Source organism: Colias croceus, chromosome 4 (assembly GCF_905220415.1).
Source record: "Colias croceus chromosome 4, ilColCroc2.1".
NCBI classification, from domain to species: Eukaryota; Metazoa; Arthropoda; class Insecta; order Lepidoptera; family Pieridae; genus Colias; species Colias croceus.
In genome coordinates this window covers 12,779,243-12,801,495 of record NC_059540.1, presented here as the reverse complement: position 1 = coordinate 12,801,495, position 22,253 = coordinate 12,779,243, and the positions used below count along the sequence as shown (strand labels likewise).

The window sequence follows — 22,253 nt, the reverse complement described above, 5'->3', positions numbered from 1 at the left end:
TCGTAAATTTTGTGAATGTATGTCATCATTAAGCTTCTCCGAAACACATGAATTTAATAATTTAAATGAATGCTTTAATGCTTTTTATGAGTTATTCAAACTGTTTTATGATCTCTGTTTTCCTATTATTAAGATAAAGAGAAGTACAGGAAAATCTAATCTTAACTGGATAACAAAAGGATTGAAGAAATGTTGTATAAGAAAGCGACAACTTTATCTTAAAAATATATATTAAAAAAATGTATACTCATAGTTGGAATCATTATGTGAAATATAAAAATATACTAAAAAGGTGCATTCTTAAGTCAAAACAAATTCAAAGTGAAAAATTTATTAAATTGGCAAAAAATAAGAACAAAGCTTTATGGCAAATGATATCTAATAATATTAATGACGAAACTAATATTACAGAAATTGAAGAGATTGTAGTTAATAATAAAATATACAACTCAATGAATGAAATTTGCGAACAGTTTAATAATTTTTTTATTGACATCACAAATCAAACGAAATTTAATTTTGATGTAAATGCCATAAAAAAGACTTTGACTACAGAAAGTTGCAATACTATTTTCTTAACACCTACAAACAGTACCGAAATTTGTAAAATAATAAAATCACTTAATAACACTAATTCAGTAGGAACAGATGGAATAAGTACAAAAATATTAAAATCCTGCAGTAACCATATTTGCGAACCGTTGTCTTTTCTTGTAAATTTATCGATGGAACAGGGAACTTTTCCACACGCGCTAAAAACATCAGTGATAAAACCATTATTTAAAAAAGACGATCCAAAAGATATTAAAAATTACAGACCGATAGCGTTAATACCAGTGATATCTAAAATATTTGAAAAAGTAATCTTAGAAAGAATTAGAAATTATATTGATAGAAACAAGATCTTATGTAAAGAACAGTTTGGATTTAGGAAAAATAGTTCCACTTCATTAGCATGCTTTGATATGGTGAAAGAAATAATTCAAGCCTTCATCGAAAAAAAACCCGTACGCGCTATATTTTTAGATATGAGCAAGGCATTTGATTTTGTAGACCATGAATTACTCTTGCTTAAGTTAGATAAATATGGTATAAGAGGAATTGCCAAAGAATGGATTGCTAGTTATTTAAAGGATAGAGATCAGTATGTGGAAGTACAACAAATAGTAAATCAATCAAGAAACGTATATAGATCAGTAAAAAAAACTAATAGATCAGGTGTACCACAAGGAAGTGTGCTCGGCCCGTTTTTATTTCTCTTGTATATTAATGACCTACCGAAATCAGTGAAACACAAATCAGTTTTATTCGCAGACGACACTACCCTAATTGTTAAATGTACTGAAAAGGAAACGTACGAGAGAGATATAAATGAAGCAGTTAAAAATATTGTAAAATGGTTAGAAGACAACAATCTTAAAATTAACTTATTAAAAACAAAAATAATTCAATTTTATACTAAGAATTGCTCCAAAATAAACCTAAATATAAAGTGTGATAACCAAGTAATAGAACAAGTAGATCATCATAAATTCTTGGGTGTTTTGTTGGATGAAGGTCTAAAATGGAACAAACACATTGATTACGTTTGTGACAGAATTAATCGTTTCGTTTACGTATTACGGCGTCTAAGAGATACTGTTTCTATGAATGCAGCAATAAATGCTTATCATGCCTACGTTTCCTCTGTACTTTCATATGGAATCATTCTTTGGGGACAATCTTGTGATGTGCGGAAGGTATTTGTCTCACAAAAAAAATGTATCAGAGCTCTGTGCGGTTTGAACCAAAGAGACAGTTGTAGACCTCTGTTTAGTAAATTACGGATCCTTACTTTAACTTGCATGTACATAAGAGAAGTATGTTTATTTGTAAAATATCACCCGGAATACTTTAAGAAGAAAGGAGAAGTAAATTCGCATATGTTGACAAGATACCAAAACAAATTACATTTCCCAACGTGTAGAATCAACAAAGCTAAAAACAGTGTAACATTTATGGCTATTAAAATATATAATAAAATACCGGACAATTTCAAGGAACTACCAGTAAATCTTTTCAAAAATAAACTGACGAACTGGTTAATGGTAAAACAATTTTATGACATTGAAGAATTTATGACTTTGAAGTAGTGTAAACTGAATTGTGTGTGATAAGTGAAGTGTGTAGTGATATAATCGTGTAAATCGTAGTGCGTTCGCGTAATTGTGAAAATTGAATTGTGTGTACATTTAAATAATTAAACTAATCAACTTTCTTTTTTAATATTTGCACACCCAATAAATGGGTAGAATGTATTAGCCACATAATATTGTAATGAAAACATCTATAATTTGTAACTACATTCTTGCAAATAAATATAATTTGAATTTTGAATTTGAATTTGAATTTGTCTATTTTAACATTTAACTAACTAATGCATTCGCATTGGGATGTACAATCTGATAAGACAAGATTGAGAAAAACATATACACAGCTTTGATTAAAATTCTATAGATACAAATACAATCTATCTAAAATATATTAATAACTTCTGGGATTTCGATGTAGATTTACATCCATACACAGAACAGTTTGTGCGCGCCATTAGAGAACATGTAAGTATAATAAAATTATTACATGAAAAATACGAATGCGTCGTCCTTTCGCGCTATAATAGGTACTGGAAACTTATGCCTCCTCCACACTACTCGCGAAGTTGAACGAGGTTAGACGAATAGAATAGTGTAGAGAGGCACTTCGGCTTACTTCGTCCAACTTTACCTCGCCTCGGCCGACTTCCGTTTGTTGTCGGTTTTTGCGCCCGAGTCAAAGGGCACGAAGTTACCTGAAGTTCGTTCTGAATATGAACGTATGCGTTCCTCGCGAAGTTGAACGAGTGTGTAGTGTAGCACCGCGGACTTCAGTCAACTTCGGCCGAGTACTTCGCCGAGGAACTTCGCGAGTAGTGTGGAGGAGGCATAAGAGTGATTGCAGTACGCGGCTCGCGTCCCCCGACTCCCCGCCAGTTCCCCTTCGTTTCTCTGTGCAAGTACATTCGTCGCCATACCATGTAGGAATTATTGTAATTGTATACTGTATTACATAATTATATACTAATTGTATACTATATTACATTACATAATTGTGTATTGTAATACTGTGCTACAGCCTATTAATTGAGCGTCGGTAGCGCTGAATTAGCCCTTTGTTGGTTATGAATCATCTTGAGATTATCTTTAAATATAATAAAATCGTAGGAAAGTCAAAACTGTACATTGAATATTTATTTAAAAGAATACTTGGGGCGCGATCTACAATAGAAACCGAAGCCGAAATTATAGTTTTTAGAATTTTTGTCTGTTTGTCTTTATGTATGTCCGGGCTAAACTCAAAAATTATTTTATGGATTTACTTCGGAACCGGAGCTATCTCAGGATACATATTATATACATAGGATAGGACATAGGATTGGTTTTATCCCGGAAATCCCACGGAAACGGGAACTATGCGTGTGTTTCTTTGACTACGCGTGCGAAGCCGCTGGCGGAAAGCTGTGTAAAATAATAAAATTCTGAATAAAAAGTACGTGCAATTTTAATTTCCTGAGATTTATTTGAGCAGAAACATAGTATTTTTAGTGTTTTTTCTAATGCTATCAGCATAATAAATAGCATAGGACAGTGCACTTATTTTGATATTAATAATAATGGTTTTTAGTAAACTCAATACAAGACAAACAATTAATAAAAAAATATTTTTTATCTAATTAGTAATTATCATCGTCATTATTTTGATGAAAGGATGATATATTTTCATCTACATAATAAAACTGGTTAAAACATTTGTATCCGACGTGGCATATCCCTTCCAAGCACTTTTGTTTCATGTCAATACATACACAACTTTTCTTCTGCTAATCTCAATTTCCGGGTTTATTCGTCGAAATTGTGGCATTCTCTCGTCTTTTTAGTACCTATCCCCACGGAAAAAAATCAATGGGATTTAGGTCGGGGGACCGTGGAGGCTATGCTAAAAGGCAAAGATACCCTGAAAGATGGATTGGTCATTACGGCCTGCGCGTGCGCCGGTGACGCCTGTCTTATAGCCCGGCCTCCACGTAAACAACACTAGAGACGATACACAAACTCCTTGCTGCACTCTGTTCATGCGCTAGAATAACAACCTAATCTGACACGCGCGTTTCTTTCCGTTTGCTATTTAGGTATGTAATTATTTATTTATATAAGGGCTTATAAGGTCCATAAATTGTAACACAAATTGACAAGTATACATAAAATATTAAACCTAAGCGTACAATTTTAGTTATTTAAACACGACATGCATAATTAATAAAAACCTATAACAAATAACATGTGGTCGGCACACAGGAGGCGGAGAGCGCGGGGCCGGCGGCGGGCGGCGCGGTGGAGGCGGAGGGCGCGGGCGGTGCGGGGGGCGCGGAGGGCGCAGGCGGTGCGGGGGGCGCGGAGGGCGCGGGCGGTGCGGGGGGCGAGGGGGGAGCGGCGGGCGAGGGGCCGCGCGCCAAGCGGGAGCGCCGCGCCGCCGCGCCGCTCGCACGCGACAAGCGCCGCATCCTCAAGAGATTATGAACGCCTTGCGCCGGCCGAGCGACTACACCCTACCTTTTATTTTAACTTTAATGTAATTAGGATTGTAAAAATATTTCATTTAGATTTATTTAATTGATAATAAAATTATTACAAATTACAAATTATTAAAACGTTTCATTTCTCCTGTAATATAAGTAATATTGTTACCGTCCTTTTTTTACTTCTTAATGCTGATTATCGTACTGATGATAATTATAATACTTAATTATTGTCCTTTGTGCACAGTCAAAATCATCTTTGGAAAAAATGAAGACGTAGTCAAATGATGCACGATGGTGGGACTTTTAGGGTGATGATATTATATAGCCTATAATAACCTTCCTCGATAAAGGGTAGGTAGGTAAAGTAGTTCCTGAGATTAGCGCGTTCAAACAAACAAACTCTTCAGCTGTATAATATTAGTATAGATAGATATTAAATTGAATTTTAGAATACATACTACGTACCTACTAGGCAGGATATTTACCAAAATGTTTGGAAATTATTATTTACTCATGTAAAGCAAAAAAACAAAGAAAACCAAATAAAAACAATATCTTTATATTACAAATTACATCATATTACAAGGTTATATTATGTACAAAATTTTACAAAAAGACTTAATTACGCATCGTGAACAATTTAAATAAGATCGTATAAAAATATTGAATCTTCAATGTAAGTAAGCATTTCACTAACTTTTTATTTTTAATGATAGGTACCGAATTCAATGTTAAAGTTCCACGTATATCAAATCGTCTGCAACAAGTTTATCAATCGGGATTCGTCTCATATACCAATATTACAATATGTATATCAAGGTCATATTCGCTCAAACTTGCATATTCAAACCCGATTCACTAGGTCGAGAACGGTAGTGTGAAGTGTAAACGATTACAGGGTAGGCATATATATAATAACACAAGGCGGGCGAGAGGGAGCGGTCGGTGCTCACTGTGCTCAGCAGTCAGCAGTCGGGCTTGTCGTGCAGCGGCAGGGTCTCGGGCAGCGGGCGCGCGGGCGCGGCGCGCGGCGGCCGCAGCGCGAAGCGGTGCAGCAGCGTGGCCAGCGCCGCGCCGCCCAGCGGGCCCACCCAGTACACCTGGCCGTAGCAAATTATATACACAGGGTGTAATCGTTAAGTGTGCACAAGCGATTATTCCGTAACTATTGCAGATATTCAAAAACTTTAAACTGATATCGAAAGTACTTAACCTAATTAGTAAAATGGCCATAATAAATTTTTAAAAATAAAACCAGAAATATCCAAAAATGTTACATTAAACGCTCCCATACATTTTGCATTCATAGCAGATTTTCGAAGTGACGTCCTCATTGTGCAATACAATGAGGAGCTCTATTTACAGTTTCTATGAACTTCCCTTCAAATTTGCGAAGTAATTAAAAAAGAAAACCAAAACAAGTAATTATTATTAAAAAAACAAAATACCCGACTGCACACTAAAAAAAGAGTAAAACAAACCGCATACATATTTTTTTAAAGGGAAATTTAGAAAAAATATTATTATGTCTTTATCCCGTGGGACTTTTAGGATAAAATGTATCCTATGACACTCCCGTAATCAAGACAAATCTAACGATACCTCATACATCAAAATCCATCAAGCCGTTTAGGCTACAGGTGGTCACAAAGGAAAAGACATACATACATACTTACATACACTCGAAAAACATTACCCTCCTTCTTTGGCAGTCGGGTAAAAAGAAAGAAAAAGCTAAAATCTTTCATATTAAAATGTACATGGGATATTCGTATCTCATACTAAATGTACGGGTGGGTTTCAAGTTATTTTTTTAGATATTTCTCGTTTTATTTTTAAAAATTTATTATGGCCATTTTACTCATTAGGTTAAGTACTTTCGATATCAGTTTAAAGTTTTTTTATATCTGTAATAGTTACGGAATATTCGCCTGTGCACACTTAACGATTACACTCTGTATAGTCATAAAGCTATACAAACAAGCTTCCGGACGCGGCTGACTTATAGGATCTTGATAATAATTATTATTTTAAAGAGGTGTGTAAATTACTATAAGACGAAAGTCGCGGACTAGTGCTTGGGCTGACCTTGAGCGTTTGGATGTCCGACGCGTATATATCCGGCGCTGGATGTTTGACACTGTGCATACCTATAAGTCGCGGCTGTAAGCCGCGTCTTATAAAAAATACTGGCGTTTGATAATACTGACAAAAACTGCAAATCCCTAAATATTCACTAATATCTCATGTTCATGGTAACATTATTATATTATCATTTCTATATATTTAAAGGTTTAAACTTTAAACGAATCTATTTGTAATATAATCTTTTTGTATAGATCTTAATAGAAAAAGGAATCATTGAGAACATTCAGTAGTTAGTACCTATAGTATAGAATTTAGTTGAATATAATGTTCCTGTTTTGAATGTTTCTGTGAACACAAATAAAACTCACCCAGTGGTCTGCCGTGAAGTGCTGCAGTAGGGCGGGCGCGAAGCTACGCGCAGGGTTGAGGCTGGCGCCGGTCAGCGGACCCTTTAATCGGAAGTTTTTTTTAATAACGTTGGTTCCTAATAGACCAGGGCCGATAATTTTTTAAACAAAAAATAATCACAGTAGGATGAAACCCATTAGAAAAGGAGGGGAATGTGATAAAAATTAAAGGAAAAATAAATTACAGACAATCCGAGTTCGGAAAGTGGGAGGGGGGGGGGGGGGCTGCTAAGGCTAAAAAATTGTTTCTCTTGATTTCCGACAAAACTACAAGTCCTATGGAAAAAAGTTCAATGGCAAAGTTGTAGGTAATAAAAAGTTCTACAACTTTTGTATTCGCAATTTTTTCACATAACCTCAATTATTATAATAATTATTACCATAATTTAGATGAAAAATTGAAAAAAACAAGTTTTTGGTTTTTTATAATAATATCTTTTTCAAAAAAAAATTTTTTTCTACGATATTTGGTGAAAACTTACCTTATTATGTCCCAAATACAGTGTAATTAATTTGATTGAAAATATTTATTTTTTCGCCTTATTTCAACAAAACCAATTTTTACCAAAAAAACAACCTAATTTTCAATCGAAAATTCTGACGTCAAAATATCAGCTTTTTTCAAAAGGCTTTTTGTTCGTTGAAATATCTACTTTCTGATGGTGTAAAATATAATATACTTAGGTACATTACCATAGTAAATTTACTCAGAAAATGCATACAAACAGTGTGATAATGAGCTTTTACTAAATCAGGCACACTTCTCGAACTCTATATTTTCTCTTGTATCGGCTTTTCGGTAACATTTCAAAAGAAAAAATTTCATCTGATCAAAGTAACGATACCACAGCTTACATTTGACAGCATGTTCATAAAAACAAAATGATGTCGGTAAAAACATTTCAGGTCGTTTGAAAAATTTTTGGAAGGGATTGTCCCTGGTCTATAAATCCTAAAGGTTTTCTGAAGGATCTGTTTTTTGAATGAAGGAGTCAAGGGAAAAAAGCTTAGATACGCGCGTGGTACCTACAAGTCCTTCACGCTGAAAAGAATGCATGACTAACGCATAAAAAATCTACACTAGCTTTCCGCCCGCTTCTTCGTCCGCGTTTTAAAGGAATGCGCAATGGCATTAACGGCAACTGTATCAAATTTCATCCAAATCGGTTCAGTGGTTTAGGCGTGAGCGTAACAAAGAGGCAGTCGTACAGAGGCATCTCAATTCACAAAAAAAAAAAACATTTTGAGACTAGATTGCGTAAAGACTAAAGAATGAACGTGAACGAATTAAAAGAGAACGTGCTCACCCCCGCATAAATGAGACCCGCAACTGTGAGACCGAACTTGATGGAGACGGTCGGGTCCTGCTTGCCTTCCTCTTCAGCGGTCCAGAGGCCGCAGCAGAGCAGCGCCAGCAGGCCCGTGAGCAGCGCCTCCACGGCGGCGGCGGCCAGCGGGCCCACCGCGGTCGGCGTCGTGCCGCCCACCACCACGCTCGCGTCGGCGAACGAGCCCGGCGCCAGCGCCATCAGCGCCGCGAAGCCGAGCACGGCGCCCAGCAACTGCGCCAGCACGTAGGCGAGCGCGGCGGGCGCGGGCAGGCGGCCCGCCAGCACGGCGGCCAGCGTGACGGCCGGGTTCATGTGCGCGCCAGACGCCGGCCCGAACGCCTCGATGTTGGCGAGCACGACGAAGCCGAACGCGAGCGCGGGGTGCGTGAGCGGCGCGCCCGGTGACAGCATGGTGGCCACGCCCAGCAGCACCAGCAGCGCCGTGGCCACCAGCTCGGCCAGCAGCGCGCGCCACCAGCGCGCCACCCAGCCCGCCGCGCCGCGCCCTGCATCTGCAACGCGCCACGCGCCTCTTTTAGCCGATGTTGCGGATGCGTACGATATACGAGTATTATTTAGTTTCGATTGGAAATGCTCAGTAGCAAAATTTTAATTATCTTCAATAATTTTTATCGGTCACGGTTTGGTTATGAAGAGGTTACCGTTTCGAAATCGGTGTAACGTGGAATACCAAAAATGCTTAATTTAAATAATGAATACGATTAACATTTAAACGTCGGATATTGTCGCCCGTACAAGGTAAACTAAGCTAAGCACACGTGCCTCGCGGCGACGCCACTCAGCCACTGTCAGCACTCAGCCTTCGTAGTTACCTTAATTGTTATTTATGTATTGATATATGTAATTACAGATGTATTTAAATCTCATACAAATACTTGCCCTCTTTCGTAAAATATATAACGTACTACGTCGTAGATGTCATTGGAATTTGGATATGCTTTAAGCACTAAGTGGGTAAAATCCTCCTTGCCGCAGGATAATTAAAATTATGTTTTAATATTGACCGTACGACATTGATACATGTTTATACATGTAAAGCATGTGTACCTTTTCAATTCGACATTTACGAGCGATTGTTTAAAAGACATGGCACATTAAATATTCTTTATGAAATAACTAGTTACGATCTATTAACTAATAAATTGGAATAAAAATTAAGATTTATTTTAAGGACACTTTTTCATTTATACCTAGGTACTTACTCATTTAAAGGTAGATAGAGCTTTAATCGTTTAAGATTTTGTAATGGGAGAGTCAATATAGAAGAATGCATTTTTATATCAACCATCTTTTAATCCGCTCCACAGTTAATATGTAGCTTAATTCTCACAATAATAGTAATCAAATGTATACTGTAATTTATTGGGGCGTTGTAGAAAGTAGATACCCGATCATATCAACACAATAAACTCCACACATTAAATATTAATTTCGCTTCTTTGGCTTTATGTAGATACAGGGAATGCGTGATATTGTGTGTAGGTAGGTACTCACATTTTTTATGAATGTTTCGATAAATTATGGGACTCCAAATATAAATAGATTGCGAATGTATTTTTCGTTCGCGGTGAGAAAATAAGAATATCATCACAACACACGCCGGCGCCCGCGCTGATGTGAACTTACATTTTTGTTTCCGGTATATTATTTATTTACACTGAGCTTTTAAGTTTCACATCACGGAAAACGTCACGGGTACCCGAGTATTTACATCGTGTGGGCCACTAACTCTAGATTTACAAGGCGAATAGGATCAAGGGTACTGACCGTCGGTCGGCATCTGTGAGAAGTTGTCAAATTGGTGGGATATAAAAAAAATACGAGTTCAATAAGCGCGGGGCGCGAACTCACTGGCGCTCGCGACGAGTTGCGCTTGGCTCGGGCTGTCGGCAGCGCGGCCGGTCGCCCCTGCCCGCTGCCCGCGCGCTGCCCCGCGCCCGCGAGCCGCGCACCGCTCCGCTCAACACTCTTCAGCGGCGATCCCGGCGGCGCGCTGACCGCGTCCCTCCTACACCCACTTACCCTGCCGTTACTTACATTGTAGGCATGCTATATTTTTTTTATAAATTAATTTAGGCTACAAGCACGCTATTGTGTGTGAGCCTGAAACGATGAATATCTTACTTACCTACCTACCTATGTGAATAATATTATGAAAAATAACAGGAACATCGGAACGGAGCCGAGCGTAGATTTTTTTTTATTAATATTAACGTTGCAATTGCATATTTTTAAATATTTTTAGACGTTGTAGAATCCGACAGGTCAAAGCTCATTTGAGGTGACTTGTAATTATTGTGAAACTACGTTTATATAGTATACAGTCCCATTCATATGGTACTGCCGTTCTGACTCTGTTGATCGTAGAGCTGTGCTATTTACGGTTTAAAAACTAAAGGAGCAATCTTTTGGATGTAGCCGGTCATTCGTCACCGAGTCAGCAGCAACTCTATATTTTCGGCGGGAGTAAACCGTGTTCAGCTTACCAGCATAATTTTGTTTTTATTGTTGGGTGCTAAAACGCCGACACGCCAAGCGACAAGCGGCAAGCTTTCTGACGGCCTTGCCCTCGGCTGTCTTAAATTATCTTCCGTCTCGTTATTTGTTGATGTCAGTTACGCCGTACTTTTGTTTGGTAGCTTGTCGTATCCTTCGCGATAATATTGCTTATGTTAATATTAGATTCTTAGATTGTACTCAAGTACTTATTTGTTCATCTGACTTGATATGTACATAATTTCTAGTAAAACGTTCGCTTGTAATAATGTTTAATGATTATTAATGAGATTGTTTTATGAATGTATCCAATCATTCTAGTAAATCTGGGGGCACGGTAGTGCCCCCGCCAAGACGAGCCAAGCGAACAAGCGAAGCGCACGGGCACTACCTACCTTTTCTCGAAGCGCTTCGACGTTTTTTTGAACCCTCATAACTTGGGTTTGGATTATGCTAGATCAACAAAATTTTCGGGATATATTGTCAATAGCAGACTTATTGAACATAATATTAAGTTTTAATTACATTAGCTTTTTAACTTCAGATTTTATTTATATCTAAAAAACGCTAATTTCGTCACTGACTCACTGATGATCATCAAAATTCTTAAGGTATTTCTTAATGTCCTAGAAAGCTGAAATTTTGTATGTAAGCTAGTATTAGCACACAAACAACAAAAAATTATAAAACTTATAACTTTCATCCCCCAACCCCTTAAACTAGGGGATGGGAGTTTGTATGAGACCTGTAATTTTAAATTAAATTTTGATGACGATTGATCTCAAACTTGGTTCCCCTAGATATATAATACATATATGTATAGGTACTCCTTGTTAAAAAAAAATTAAAACTTTAATCGACATATAAAATTTTGTTACAAACAACTTACAAAAAGAAATGAAATCCCACCAAAAACATTTTCATGTAAAATGTTGCCAAGACAAGCCCATATGACTCGCACTGTCAAAAAGTTATCAGATCTCATGTAGAGCCAAGCTTCTAACACTACACGCCCTAACTCTACAAGGCCTAACTTCACAAACTCTACACCTTAGTCAAAATATGTGGCTTGGCCGTTCGTTACTACAAGAACTATTGTATAACACAAAACAGTGAATTAATTTTTCACCTTACGCCGATGTGAATGTAGCGAAATGGCCAAGCCACATATTTTGACTAAGGTGTAGAGTTTGTGAAGTTAGGCCTTGTAGAGTTAGGGCGTGTAGTGTTAGAAGCTTGGCTCTACATGAGATCTGATAACTTTTTGACAGTGCGAGTCATATGGGCTTGTCTTGGCAACATTTTACATGAAAATGTTTTTGGTGGGATATTCTCTACACAAACATTTAAATCGGACATTAATTAAATTAACAGTAAAGACGTATAATATAAATTACTTATTAATGCGTAATTTACTAACACCAGTCAAATAAATGTTATGAATTCGATTTTCCGCTATAGTGTCCGATTGATAAAAATAATTATTAAGTTTTACTTAATTTGTTTTAGCTAACCGATAAAGTAACAAATAATATTATACTCATACACAGTAGCACCTCTATAAGTCGAACATCAAGGGAGACGCCAAAAAATTCGAGTTATAGAGTTTTCAACTTATGGAGGATTTCGACTTAGGCGGATTTTGATTCGACATAAAGAGTTTGAGGTTTCTTCTCATAAATTTTGAGTTAGAGAGGTAACGTACATTAAAATTCAACTTGCAGAGGTGACAAACATGTTTTTATTTATCTAGACACGCGGCAGCGTGTCAAGCCGAGTTCAAGCGAAGAGAACTGGCGAGCAGCAGCCGTGTGTATATTTACACGAACCATTTCGAGCCACTTTTCACCCTCTTATAACTCGAAAACTATTTGAGTTAAATAAACCAAATTTGGTACATATCAAGAGGACCTCAAGATAAACAAGAACCTTAAATTTCATAAATATATATTAAACAGTTGCGTAGATATTAATATCCAAAAATCGCAATTTTTAAGACTGACTGACTTATAGAAATGAGATATACAAAACCTAACCCACTTCCAGATGACCTAGAAAGTTCAAATTTTGTAATCAGCTAGGTAATAGTGAGTGTACAAAGGAAAAAATCAGAAAATACTGAATTTATTTGTATTTAATTTTTTTTTCAATGACATTAATTTTGTTTGTATGGAAAAATGGAAAAGTTTAAAAAAATAGAAAATAGTATATTCACCTTACTAGTCTTAAAAAATAGCTCAAAACTAATCAGTGGCCGAAAAAAATTTTGAAATCCGTCAATAAATGACTGAGATATAGATTATTGAAGTTTACATATTTTAGGACGAAACATCTGTAGATTCGAAGCGCCTCTGACATCACACTCACTCGCGCTAGTATCGCTAGGGTGGATTTTTTTTTTTTTTTTTTTAATACCACAACCGACAAAGGAGCGGGCGGTGTACTAATGAAAATGATCACCGCCGCCCATGGACAATTGCAAAGTTAGGTAACTTTGCGATTGTTTTGCCGGCCTTTGAGAGACGCCACATCAGCCTATTCCCGTCCACTGCTGGACGTAGGCCTCTCCCAGATCGCGCCACTTTCCTCTTTCTTCGGCATACCGCATCCACCCAATGCCGGCCACCTTCTTTAAGTCGTCAGTCCAACGCGCCGCAGGGCGTCCTACACTACGCTTGCCTGTACGTGGTCTCCATTCAAGCACATGCCGACTCCATCGGCCGTCTGTTCTCCTACACACATGGCCAGCCCACCGCCACTTCAACGTGCTTATTTTGCGGGCTATGTCGGTTACTTTGGTTCTTTGTCGGATAACCTCGTTACGAATTTTATCCGACAAAGAAACTCCTAACATAGCTCGCTCCATAGCTCGCTGCGCAACGTTGAACTTATGGATGAGTCCGCATGTAAGAGTCCACGTTTCGGCTCCGTACGTCATTACAGGTAGGATGCACTGGTTAAATGCTCGCGTTTTTAAACTCTGAGGGATTGACGACTTAAATATATAGCTTAGCTTGCCGAATGCTGCCCAACCAAGGCGAATTCTTCTGTTGGCTTCCACTTCGAAGTTTTGTTTGCCTAGCTGGATGTTTTGGCCAAGGTAGATATAATTTTGCACAACCTCAAGCGTGGATTCATTAATGATCACAGGTCTTGGGACTGCGTGCGCGTTGAACATTACCTTCGTCTTGTCCAAATTCATCTTGAGGCCTACCCGTTGTGAAGAATCGTTTAGGTTGTTCAGCATATCGTCAAGCTGTTGCACGGATTCCGCTATTATAACTATATCATCTGCAAAGCGCAGATGCGAGATGTATCGACCGTTAATGTTGATTCCGCGTTCTTTCCAATCGAGTGTCTTGAAGATGTCCTCCAACGCATTTGAAAAGAGCTTTGGCGAAATAACATCACCTTGCCTTACTCCACGTTGCAACTGGATTGATCTTGTACTCTGCCCTTGTACTTGAACGGTCATCGAAGCGGTTTCATAGATACACCTCAGCACATCGATATAGCGGTAATCAATTTGAGCTCGCTGCAAAGAATCCAACACTGCCCAAGTTTCGATGGTATCAAAGGCTTTTTCGTAGTCAACATATGCCAGACAGAGAGGTCGATTATATTCTTCCGTTTTTTGAATAATTTGTCTAAGTGTGTGTATGTGATCTACGGTACTGAAACCTTGTCGGAATCCTGCTTGCTCAGGTGGCTGAAATTCGTCAAGCTTACGAGCGACACGATTTGTGATAGTTCTCGAGAAAAGCTTATATACATGACTTAGGAGGGATATAGGACGGTAGTTTTTCAACGCTGTTCTATCACCTTTTTTGAAAAACAATATCGTTGCACTCCTACTCCATGTTTCTGGGATTGAGCCGCTGTGGAGGACAGAGTTAAAAAGCTTAGCGAGTTCCTTTATTAGTGGCAATCCACCAGCTTTAATGAGCTCAGTTGTAACTCCGTCCTCTCCAGGAGCTTTATTGTTCCTAAGCTGCTCAAGTGCTATCTTGACCTCATCTACGTCAATGTCAGGAAGTTCGTCTGTATAGTGGCGAGTTAACTTGGCTCTTGGATCATCTGTAGTAGGGATTTCAGGCCTTTGATTTTTGTGTCCATACAGATCGCTATAGTATCTTTCGACTTCCATGAGTATATCTGGTTTCGAAGAGACTATATTTCCTTGAGATGTTACTAGTTTGGTGATGTGACAATGTGAAGTATATGGCTTAGTGAAGACTTTAGAGCCTTTATTGTTTTCTATGGCCTCTTTGATGGTTTTGGCATTATATTGGCGGATGTCATGCCGAATACGTTTTTTAACTTCCTTATTCAAGTCTCGGTATTCTAACGTATCTTTGCTAACGTATTTTCTTCTCTTACTCATCAAATCGAGAGTCTCACTGGAAAGCTTAGATTTATATCCCTTCTTCGTTTGTTTAAAGTATTTTTGCCCCACCTCACGGATTATTCGCACAAGTTCATTGTTAGTGGCATTGACATTGTCGTCGTTAATTGGCAATGCTTCAAATCGATTTTTTAATTCCAGCTGAAACTTTTCAGTACCATCTTGCGTATAGAGTAGGTTCGGACGTAGAGTTGACTTCATCAGGCGCTTACGCTCTAGCTGGACATCAATATTAAGCGTACCTCTTACCATTCTATGGTCGCTACCGGTATTGAACCTATTGACCACAGAGACGTCGGTGAATATGTAGCGCTTGTCGGTAAGGATGAAGTCAATCTCGTTCTTTGTCATGCCATCTGGGCTCCGCCATGTCCACTTTCTTTGGGGCTTCTTTTTGAAAAATGAGCTCATATTGTATAACCGCTGACGTTCGAGAAAGTTAACAAGCATTTGACCCCTTGTGTTTCTACATCCATATCCGTGTGGACCTACTCTAGATTCACCCGATTCTCGAAGTCCAACCTTAGCATTGAAGTCACCCATTACAACCTTAAAATGTGACTCGGAATTAGACATAGCCTTAACTATGTCATCGTACATAGCCTCGACCTCATCGTCAGAGTGCGCAGACGTTGGAGCATATACTTGGATAACCTTCAAGGAGTACCTTTTGGTTATCTTCAGTACTAGAAACGCAACTCTACTAGACACACTCCCGATTTCTACAATGTTGTTAATGAGTGACTTATGAACGACAAAACCGACACCACCTTGGGAAAGTTGGTCTCCCTCACGGTAGTAAAGTAAGTGGCCTGATTTTAGGGTCAAAGTATTTTCTCCCTGTCTCCGGACTTCAGATAAGCCCACAATGTGCCATTTGATGTGACTAAGCTCTGTCTCAAGTTCTGTAATGTGTTCGTCTAGCCGAAGAGTTCGTCCGTTATACGTAGCCAAGGTCAATCGTTTACGGTAGCCATCATTAACCCGGGGATTCCTAGCACCCCCTGCCCCGCCGTTACCTAGGTCGCTACCATGACCAGGAATGAGAGACGCGTAGGCTCTTTTTTTGAAGGCATCCATATCATAGGTAGATGGAAACACCGAAGATGGCAAGCTGTTCCACAATTTAGTTGTTCGGGGCAGAAAATGCCGTGAAAAACGCACAGTTGTTGAGAGCCACTCATCCAGGTGGTGCGGATGGTACTTGAGCTTATGTCGTGCAGTGCGATTGTGGAATTTGGCAGCCGGTATTAAGCCAAAAAGTTCCTCGGAACACTTATCGGATTACTTCGATTGCATGATTTCTTTATTCAAAACTGTTATTAAACGTAAAATAAAAGAAAATTGTAATAAAATTATTGCTCATACAGTTAAAAATAATATATAATTTTACATATTCACATTTATTTATTCTTTATTTATGAGCGTTTAGTTTAGTTTTAATTTCAGTGTAAATAAATAAATAAATAAATAAAATCTTTATTTTGCTTTAAACATGGTATTCAATGGTGATACAATTATATTAATAAAGCACAAACATGTTCAGCCAATACAAGCATGCAAAAATAATTAGGTACCATAAATGGTGTAATGGAAGAAGGCTTCGTCGAAGGTCGAAATGATTTAATTTGCGTAATATTAATATGAGTGAAACATCTTTAGGCGCGTTTAGAGTAAAATTTTAAGATCGCGTCATGGCAATACCGTAACGTCATGGAGTAAGGCGACGATTATTCTACAACGATCTTTGCATCTTGGTAATAGTGTGTGTACAAATTCACGCTGGATGTTTGGAAAATCATGTAATCTTTTAAACAGAAAACGAGTTTAAAAAATTGCAGATAATGACGGGGCAATGTGCGCTGACATTCATAACATATAAGAAAATATAGAAAACTAGCGGTCCGCCCCGGCTACGCCCGTGGTACATATTTCGCAATAAAAAGTAGCCTATGTCCTTTCTCGGGTATCAAAATATCTCCATACCAAATTTCATGCAAATTGGTTCAGTAGTTTAGGCGTGATTTTACTATTTATTACATACTGCTTATATTTTGTGAGGTTCTAAAAACTAGCCTCCTCAAATTATGGAGTTCAATAGGTCATTAGTTGTTTGCTTTGTGAAAATAATTATATTATTCAAATTTAAAAAGTTATATTTTGGAATAAACATTGTTCTCTAAGGGAAAATAAAACAATTGAGTTTTCAGTCAACCTAAGAACTTAATACATCTTTGTAAATAAATTTCTGGACTGTCTGCAGAACTTGGCACACATTTAGATCTCATTTCTTTTTTTGGCAAATTAAGTCAACGATTGAACTCGGCTCCAAATTTTACATTTATGTTTTTGGTGGGATTATAAATCAACATTATTTCAAATCATTTCAAAACAAAAAAATATGGAATGCCATATTTTTTATTTTAATGAAAAAAAGACAGTATTTTTTTGTCTTAGATAATTTGGTTGTTCTCTAGCATTGTCTAATCTATAAAGAGCAGAAAATTCTTCTTCTTCAGAGATACTGGTTTGCTCTATAAAATTTCGTGTACGTTTTGCGTAATGCGTTTCTTGCCTTTTTGATGGAAACGCATGGAGCGCATGTACTATTCACGTCTTCTATGTCATCTTAATCATTAATATCGGTTTTCTGAGCTACTGAATCGATAATTTCGTCTTCAGATACTTAATGCAAACACGTGTTTACTTGAGTCATAAATTTATTATCGTATACCTACTCCTAAAATGTTTTCTAAGAAACAATAGTGTACTTGCACTGTCGGCAAGTTGTTAAAGTCGGTAACTTATTTTTGTTCGAACAATAGAGGTAGATAATAAATTCCAAATGATCAAGCTAGAAAGGTTGTAAAATAAAATGTTGCTATGTTCGAGATACAGAGGTCAAATTTAATTTTTCGAGTTATAGAGTGAAAATATGTATCAAAATGGCTTGGAGGGACTCGGTGATTATTTCGACTAACAAAGGGTCAAGATTTCAAGTAACGTAGGTTTTGGTGTTTGAAGGGAAGGGAACAAAACATTTTTCGAGATTTGGAGGTTTTTGACTTATCGAGGTTCGATTTAACGAGGTGCTACTCAGTAATATTATTATATTTACTTACGAGTAGTATAGAATATAGATACTTTCGATAGGTACCAGTTGAATTTTTTTTTCATATCTCTCTTTTCTAAGGATACAAATACAGGGTTTAATGTAGATAAGTAAGGAACGTATTTTGTAATTAAGCATAAGGTGCTTTGTCCCAGGATATGAGGGCATATGCAGTCTTGTTAACTGTCTCGAGGATCTAATTCCTATACGTCCATTGAAATATCTACTTTGACTCTAGATAGAGATTTAACACAAGAAAATACAAATTTATATTCTGTTTCCTAAATTCTACTGGGTTTTCAGGATTTATATATAGTTAATCTCTTTAGTGTAGATTGTGATTTATAAATTGGATCCTATCGTAACCGTTATATAAGTTTAGATTTATGTTATTATCAAGAAATCCGTTAAATAATATGTATTTATCAAAATATGTTATCGCTTGTCAAAGGGCGAAGGGCACCGGGCTATCCACGCAGACGCATCACAGATCACAGCTTACGAAAATAATAGATATTGACACTTAATATTAATAACTAGCTGCGCTTTACGGTTTCACCCGCGTGGCTCCGCTCCTATTGGTCTTAGCCTTCCTCAATAAATGGGCTGTCTAACACCGAAAGAATTTTTCAAATCGGATCAGTAGTTCCTGATATTAGCGCGTTCAAACAAACAAAAAAAGTATAGATTCAATATAATAATACCTACTGTACTGCGTGCAGAAGTCTGCAGTGTACGGGCGTGTGGCGTCAGCACATGAGTAGAAAAACGAATGAGCCACGAGGCGCGCATTCTGTGGCGCCGTAGAGTAATGTGGCGCAGTCCCTAGCGGCTGGGGGCTGGCTTACCCCGGAGCCGGAGGTGCACGCGAACACCTGTGTACGCGGCGTGTTGTGAGCAGCCACAACACGAAGCTCGCCTTTTCTTGTAACCTCAACGCTTTGTGAACAATGTTTTGTATGTTTGAGCGTACCATATCACATATTTTAGCGAAAATTTAAATAGGTACTTACCTATAAATGTATAATTTAGTAGTTACCCATCATTTCCGTACACTATTACATTACCTTTTTCTCCGGGTAGATTAAACGGCGCGGTGGTTGGCATCGCTTGCAATGCTGATACTAGCGACTAGTTAAGGTGGTAATGAGAATAGTTTATATATTTGTTTAAGACGCCAGTCTCCCTCCCGTCACTTGCGCAGAACAAATTGTGGCGACGAATACACGGAAGCTGCTAATTAAGGTATTTGGTGCGGGACATTACGAGCGTATCCGTAATTAATGAAAAATAGACAACGCTTGAGTAGGTTCACACCTATTTCTGAATAATGAGATCTAAATATATCCGCGACCTGTTTACGATAATTCTTATTTCATTTCTTACATCTTTTGAGGAGACCAACACTCGCTCACTCGAAATCGCAGGAAATCTAAACTTGATGAAATCCTAATAAACTTACATTTCCCCGATGTGTCTAAGTACCTAAACATAATAAACATACGTACCGAAATTAAAAAGAAAGGTGGTACCTGCCTACCAAGATACAATCTTTTACCCGCAGTGCTCCGCTCCCGTTGGTGTTAGGTTGATGATATCCCTTAAAGCTTTTCTGTCACTTTTTTTAGTAGGTACATGTTACCTACTTATTTCCGTGTAAATCTTGAACGTTCCAAAAAATCTAGAAAATTGACTACCTACGTCGGAGAAAGTACGATAACAATCATTTATTTTTCTCCTACATGCCAATTATAGAAAACATTTGATTCGTGTGCTAGAGTATGATATTACTAGCTTACCGCCCGCTTTGTCTAAAACCTAATAAATTATTTACTAAAACCTTCCTCTTGCATCCCTCTATCTATTAAAAACCGCATCGAAATCCGTTGCGTAATTTTAACTTTTAAAGATTTAAGCATACAAAGGGACATAGGGACAGAGAAAGCGTTAAGCGACTTTGTTTTATACTATGTAGTGATAGTATAGATATAATATCTATTAGTATAGATAAATGGGCTATCTAAAAGCCCATTTATCGCGGAAGGCTATAATAGGCTATATACATATTATACCATCTCGCTATGACCAACAGGAGCGGAGCCACGCGGGTAAATCCGCGAGGCACAGCTATTAGTAAATACATTCGTAAATAAACTATTATGTAAGTAGATACCTATTATTAAGTGTATGTTATGCAATATTAATTAGGCACTTTAAATGGTTAACCTTAAAAATAATAAGTTGATAATAGAAAATAACGAAAAGAATAGAAAATAAGTTTCAGTTAATCCTTTATTTTGAAAAAACATCCGATTGTTAGTTAGATATGGAGGCGATTTTTCAATCGGTTCATAAAATATGACTGACAATGCAAAAAAATAATAATCTACCTATCTTTATCTTTGTTGTCGCACGGCTTGTACGGGGGTTAGCTACTTATCTCTATACATATTGCATTGTTCTACACTTCACGTAGGAACATGTACCACATTCTATGTGATGCAACCTTTTGCCTTTTTCTTTATTTCTATTTTTTATATCTCTATATTTTTATTCAGAAAGTATCAGAATAGTTCAATAAATCGATTACCTACGATAAAATAAAGTGAACGTTCCCAAACGACGGAAGATTCTCAATTAGTATAGGTACCTAGTGTTAGTAGCGTTTGTTTATTTTATTAGCCAACTTTGCGATAACCCTATTTAGATTGTTTATAATATAACTAACTAGTTGGAGATTTTATTTGATTGATAGAAATAGGTTAAAGTATTTTGTTGTGTTCGATTTTACGCGAGTATTATGCATTAAGAAATTAAAACTTTGAACGGACCACCAACACCCCCAATGTCACATATAAGTTGAGGTACATAGTACACTTATTTATCAAACTAAAACTTATTTTAGTCTGATTTCACAAACCTAACAAGTTAACAACTTCTGTAAGTCCGTCCAAAGCAAGATATACAGATATGTAAAATCTGTCTCCCCGTGACCACACTCGCTATAAACATAAAGGTTTGAAAAGTAGCGTCGGGATGAATCTCTATATCTAATCGGGTACAATTTAGACGGTCACCAAAAATATTTTTTGGACTCTAAGCTGAGGCACCAAAAACAACTCCAAAAAAAATAAATTGACTTTATTAAAAGGGCCCTAAAGTATATAATATTATGATCCAAAATAAATAAAATAACATCAGAAAAATCGCAAACCTCGCACAAATATTATTTTTGGTTCCCAAAATGGATTAACGGTCACCGAATTCTATCAAACCCAAAGATTAATATTACTACCTAAAATCTTACTCCAAAATAGTAAGTCGTCGTCCAAAATACATTATTTGACCACAGACTACTTTAATGTAAGACTAAAATTACAATTGTATACCTTTATTTCTTAACCCCACACTCCGCACCCCGCACCCAGGAGAACCGCCCCCGATGCGTCTTTCCAATCTATACATAGCCAGAACGCAACAATTGTAATGCAATTGTAATAAATAGGTAACAGATAAAGATTAGGATTTAGGTTGGGTTAGGTTAGGTTCGTGTTTTTTTGAACTACACAAAAATAGGAGCCCCGCGAAGCGGGACTCCGTCGCCTCGCAACCGTCTTCTTCTGGATTTATTAGATTTTTACTTTTTAGCACTATTGTCAAAACAAGTGACGTTTGTTTGGGAACCTCAATATATTTAGCGAATTCCAGATAACAATAAATAAGCGACGTACGTATGGGAACCCCAGTTGGTATTTGGGAAATATTCTAGCGATCGTTAGCTTTTTTAGCCTAACAATAA

At 37.5% G+C, this 22,253-nt stretch overlaps 1 protein-coding gene across 3 annotated transcripts; it reads right to left on the bottom strand.

Moving 5' to 3' along the window:
• Positions 1-5,232: 5,232 nt before the first annotated feature.
• Positions 5,233-19,714, bottom strand: LOC123690849 (lens fiber major intrinsic protein-like). 3 transcript variants are annotated; one of them, XM_045634926.1, is made up of 4 exons: positions 19,522-19,714; positions 8,397-8,932; positions 7,051-7,131; positions 5,233-5,694 (listed from the first exon to the last, which is right to left on the bottom strand). In XM_045634926.1, exons 1-4 carry the CDS (start codon positions 19,559-19,561, stop codon positions 5,560-5,562), a joined length of 792 nt encoding a protein of 263 aa, XP_045490882.1. In that variant the 5' UTR covers positions 19,562-19,714; the 3' UTR covers positions 5,233-5,559. The 3 variants fall into 3 exon arrangements, with proteins under 3 accessions (XP_045490882.1, XP_045490881.1, XP_045490883.1); XM_045634925.1 differs by lacking the exon at positions 19,522-19,714 and adding an exon at positions 9,936-10,323; XM_045634927.1 differs by lacking the exon at positions 19,522-19,714 and adding an exon at positions 10,209-10,319.
• Between the last annotated feature and the right edge of the window lie 2,539 nt (positions 19,715-22,253).

What these genes read in the sequence shown, in the direction of transcription:
- LOC123690849 (XM_045634925.1), bottom strand. Translation starts at nt 10,029, where the DNA reads ATGATATTCTTATTTTCTCACCGCGAACGAAAAATACATTCGCAATCT. An exon ending in TCGAAACATTCATAAAAAAT is followed by an intron (nt 8,933 to 9,935) that starts GTGAGTACCTAC and finishes GGCGCGTTGCAG; the next exon opens with ATGCAGGGCGCGGCGCGGCG. An exon ending in CGGGTCTCATTTATGCGGGG is followed by an intron (nt 7,132 to 8,396) that starts GTGAGCACGTTC and finishes TTCCGATTAAAG; the next exon opens with GGTCCGCTGACCGGCGCCAG.